This window comes from Limulus polyphemus, unplaced genomic scaffold (genome assembly GCF_000517525.1).
Source record: "Limulus polyphemus unplaced genomic scaffold, Limulus_polyphemus-2.1.2 Scaffold9703, whole genome shotgun sequence".
Taxonomy (NCBI): domain Eukaryota; kingdom Metazoa; phylum Arthropoda; class Merostomata; order Xiphosura; family Limulidae; genus Limulus; species Limulus polyphemus.
The window spans coordinates 15970-21055 of record NW_013675313.1 but is presented as its reverse complement, the minus strand read 5'-3'; the positions used below and the strand labels follow the sequence as shown (position 1 = coordinate 21055).

Below are 5086 nucleotides of genomic sequence, written 5' to 3'. Positions count from 1 at the left end.
ATCTTTATTGGACGGTGATTGCCTGTGTCTATTCTGTGCTCCACAAGGTCTGTGCAGCCGAGGTCATTATCTCCTTTTGAAAAGACTTTTGCATATTTTGCCAAGAGTTCTCTAACCTGAAGAGCCTGTGATTATGACAAATAGACTATGCTCTTCTTGTAGAGGTCAGGTACATGTTCTGGAAGAGGATGTCCTTTCTTTATGGTTGTATTTCTTGCCTTAGCATTGACTAGGTCTACCTCCCGGCACACACCCAACAATGCCCCTTCCTTAAGTGTTTGTTCACATCTAGAGAAATTAGCCACTGTTATGGGTACTACTTAGTTGACTTAAGTGCTGTGACATGCAAATCAACAGATGCAGCAACACTTACCAGAATTTGGCCTTTGTTGTTCCCCAACGTCATTTTATCGAAGTTAACTACACACTTTCTCGGTAGTAAGTAGTCCAACCCTAATATGCACTGGTCTTCAATATCAGTCAAATATACTTTGTGTCTGTCCTTCATGCCCATGAGCTCAATAGTTACCCATTCTGGTCTCCACAACCTTACATAATGTCCTGTCACACCACAGAGCTTCTGTATGTCTTCTGGTACTCCTTTGTGATCTAGCACCTTCATTCTCACAAGGGTTTGCTGAGATGAAGAATCTATGATATAGTTGCACTTTTGGCCATCCAGCTTTCCTGTCACGAAGGCACTATGTGTACGTTGCATTTTATGCTTAGTTGTTGGGACTTTCACAATGGTGGTTGGTGGGCATCCTTTAACACCAACCACTACTGGTTTCCCAGAGGCTGATTTATTAGTAATATTTTCCTTACACTGGCTCTTCATATGTCCCTGCTCTCTACAGTTCCAACAACCTTTCTGGGTATCAGCCTTTCCTGGGTATCTTCCCTGTATTGAAGTTGCTGGCATTGAGCTCTCTTGTGCCCAGGTTTATTACAGTGCCAGCAAAGTCCCTCAAACTGCTCTGAAAGCTGACCTTTTCTGGTCTTGAATCCTGATGACTCTACCAACCTTGGTACCTCTGTGCTGGACTTAACATAGGATTATAATTCAAGAGCTCTGGCCATTGCATCCTGCATAGTAGAGAGGTGTGTTTACTTCACTTTTATCTTCAGTTGTGGACTGTACAAGGCATCTACAAACTGATCCCTCAACAACAACTTGAGGAGATCAGGTGGTGCAGTTGGGTAGGCCTTGTGTGCCATACTTTCCAAGTCCTGTGCCAGCTCTTTCAGGCTCTCCCCTTTAGCACGGACTCTCGTCCTAAACCTAGCCCTGTAGAAGTCAGACTGATTTTGAGTTCCATACCTGAGTTCTAGAGCAGCTACCAATGCTCTGTAGTTGTGCCTGTCATCTGCTGACAACTGTCCTAGTATTTCCAGTGGTTGTCTCTTCAGGCTTGTTGCCAGGTACACTGCTTTCTGCTCCTCTGTCCATTCATTTATTTCTGCCACGAGCTCAAATTGTGTTCTATATGCTTCCCGTGATGCATTCCCATCGAATTCCAGTGGCTTCCTTCGTACTAGATCACCCCTATTGCTGACACCCATGTCTGGAATGTGACTTCTGGCAGGACCGACAATGTCTGCATTAGGGTTTAGCTGTGGGGTCTGGAAGGGGCTTTCTGTTGTCTGGGGCTGATTAGGTCTATGGTTAATATATCCTCTCTATGTAAAGGACAGTAAATCGTCCTTTAATTTATTTAATTCACTTTGAAATTTACTAACCTTTTCCATTTGTGTATGCTGGCTTTCTCTCAACTGTTGGAGACCACTGATGTAGTCTCTCTTCTTGTTTCTTTTCTTTCTCCTCCAACCACTGCTGTAGTCCCTCTTCTTGTTTATTTTCTTTCTTCTCCAACCACTGATGTAGTCTCTCTTCTTGTTTATTTTCTTTCTCCTCCAACCATTGCTCTAGTCTCTCTTCTTGTTTCTTTTCTTTTTCTTCTTGTTTCTTTTGCTGTTCTTGTATTGCTGCCATCAAATCTGCTAAGTCACTTCTCGTTTCCATTTTTTTCTTTTCCATCCCACTTCTGACAACAATTTGTTACGTCTCTGTTCGTTTGTTAATTTCCGGTATAAATTCTTTCCGAGGAACTTCAGCGATACAATTCCTTTCTTAAATAAAACTAGTTTATTGTTTCTCGATACAACTTTACGATACACGGAATTTCCACAGTCACTTTAACTTAACTACCTTTATAAACATATGCTATAATTCACAGCGATTCACACACTTTACTTACGGTGCCTACTGTTCGCTTGACTCAATTATCTATCTATGCAATTCTTTTTTTGCAGGGCTTATATACTAAAAAAAGAGGGCCTCTGGAACAAACTAGAGTTGCTAGGAAAATTCATGATCCTTCGAGAAACTCTAGCACGCATGCTCCCAGAGTTGCGTGACTTCCGCTGTCGTAACAATATGTTATATCTTCTGCTGAAGAATGAGGTAGTCCCGGTGTTAAGATATTTGATTAGAGAAGCTCGAATAAGTATAGGAGTCCTTGTTAATATGTTGAGAAAATATCACTAAAAGACCTGAGTGAATCAGAATAATTTGACACTAAATCCACTGTAGGTGTTACATCTTCATTTATAATTTGTCATTTACTGGCTAAGGATAAAAGCCTATTGAATTTTTCTCGAACCACAAGTTGAGAAACTAGGACTAAGACAATACAGCTTCACGAACGACATTAAGTAAGTCGTGACACTTGTGACTGAAAAGAATTAAGAGGAGAAAAAAACTGTGTAGTTTCATTAAACGGGTGTAACTGCTTAAAATTGAATTGCTATATTTTACAAATGATCCCTCAGTTAAATATATTCTTCTAGATTTACTTTTGCTGCAGTCTGGTATGCAATTGATTTTTTTCAAGCGGCAGCACATATAAAGTGAAGAATAACACTAACAGCAGAACTTTCAGTGTTTCCTGCTTGCGCTATTCGACGTTTTGAATAACCGGTATGCCACTAAATTTCCTTCAATTTCAAAGATGTCAAGGCTAAAATAAATTGTTCTTCGTTTTAGAAAGTACCGCACTTCTATAAGTGATTCAAGAGACTAAAGATGCAGTTAATGTTGAATAAGGTTTTCCTATGTGTTTTTTCTGTATGTTTGCTTTTCGTTACAGCAGAAACATCTTGCAACCGATCCAAATCTTTAAGAAGCGCTAGAGTACGCAAAGTAATGGAAGAAAACGAAATTGTTCCTGATGTTTTGGACGTGACTCCCACTCATTTATTAGAGGTGACGTAAAAATATTTTCAATAAATAAATTTATGCCCGAACTTAGAGCCACAGTATAAAGAAATTGAATAATCTACTGGTTTCAAAATAAGAGTTACACTTGCTCTTTTGTAAATTGTAGCCTGTAAAAGTGTAAATTATAATACTTTTAATAGAATAGTGCAAAAATCACTGGTGTATCTTTCAGTTTTATAAATTAAATAGCAGACGTGCAATGTAAATATATACAGTAGGTGAGATTTTGCATTTTTTATTTAATAAACTTTATTCTTATATCTTGTAAGTAAAAAAATATGAAAAACAGAAGCATGGGAGTATTGAAAAATTAAAATCGTTTTTGTTATAAGATGAGTAAAGTTACGCCCAATTTGGTTTGTATGTCATTAGCAAAAGTGCAAGCCATTAAGATTCTCTTTCTGTGGATTTTCACCAGTTCAGGTCAAATCTGACTTTGATTGTATATTCCTAATGCATTTTCACCAGCTTGGGGTCAAACTCAAGTTATTGATTTGTATTAATTATGTCTGACTGATCATATATTATATTTCCTTTGCATAATTTAGCTTGGCAAAAAAGATATTTTGATAAGTGAATAAGGTGTAAAATTATCATTACCTTTACCAAAACAAATATTAACATACTTAAGTAGAAAAGTTTAACAGTCGTAAAACCACCTGTGTTAATATATGATGTTAGAAAAACATGTAGGTGCAAAAAAAATCAATTAAGGTAAGAATAAGAAATCCTATAACTTGCACACTTTCGAAACTCAAGTTACAGAATTTCTTATATAGATTATAGTACATAGATCAAATTTTACTTGTTGTTCCATGAAGTCATTAGTTTCCCATGTTAACAGATTAGTTTTGTATATCTTTCATTTCCTTTGAAACTAGATCTAAATCTGCCCTTTTGTAAGGCCTTCAGTTCATAGTATAAAATAATTACAAAAATCTTTATATGTAATGGCTGTGGAACTTGAAAACTACGTGAACTGCTTTTATGTAAAGTAACAGATGTTCTATTTATTTTTTTAATGTTATGTCTGAAATGAAACTTTAAGTTTAATTTTTCTTGTTAAACATTCTTTTGCTATGTGTACTAATGTTCTAAATGCATGGGATATACAAATGAACATTCTTATTTAGGTTTTTTTATGATGTATCAAATGTTGCTCAAGCAGGCAGGGGATACTAAGCACATCTTCTCCGAGATAAACAATCCTTGCTGTATAAAGAAAGAACTTTATATACATTCAGAGGTATTAATTATATAGTGGGAAAGGCAACTACCAGGTTAGTTTTGTGGATGTGTTTGTACGATCTTGGGGATCTAACTAAACCTCTTCAAATACCACAGAAAATGGCTAAAGGTTACTGTGCAGACTCTACAGAACCCTGTAAAATTAGGTTTTATAATTCAGTAAATGTTTTCACTTTTCTAATTCATTTATAGATACTACACATAAATGCAAAAGGGGGAAACTCATATTTGCAACCTTTATAGGGGCTATATTTCCTCCTTAAGTCAACATGGATAAACATATAATAATTGATGCCAGTCTTATTAAATGTATTGTTTCCAACAAAAAGCATTTTATTGCTTGCATGATTTTTTGGTGTTGTTTTCATAAGATTTAAGGTTACTAAAGTTCACAGATATATTTTAAACAACCGTCAAGTCTCCAAAGTTCCTTTAGAAAACTTCTGTTTACATGAGTGGCAGAAATGTTTAACTGTTAATTTTTCAACAAGATAAGGAAGATTAAATCCACTTTATGGTTATATATGTACATACTAACTATTTTTTGATTGTTAAATC

General features: G+C 36.2%; 1 protein-coding gene across 4 annotated transcripts in view; it reads left to right on the top strand.

Annotated features, from left to right (window-relative positions):
* The first annotated feature begins 2558 nt into the window (after positions 1-2558).
* LOC106476050 (protein D3-like) overlaps positions 2559-5086 on the top strand; it is a 15976-nt gene continuing 13448 nt past the window's right edge. The window contains exons 1-2 of one of the 4 annotated variants that reach the window (XM_013936721.2): positions 2559-2715; positions 3150-3265. In XM_013936721.2, the coding sequence (XP_013792175.1) occupies positions 3206-3265 (60 nt within the window). In that variant the 5' untranslated portion in view covers positions 2559-2715; positions 3150-3205. The other 3 variants (XM_013936720.2, XM_013936719.2, XM_013936718.2) reach the window with 3 other exon arrangements.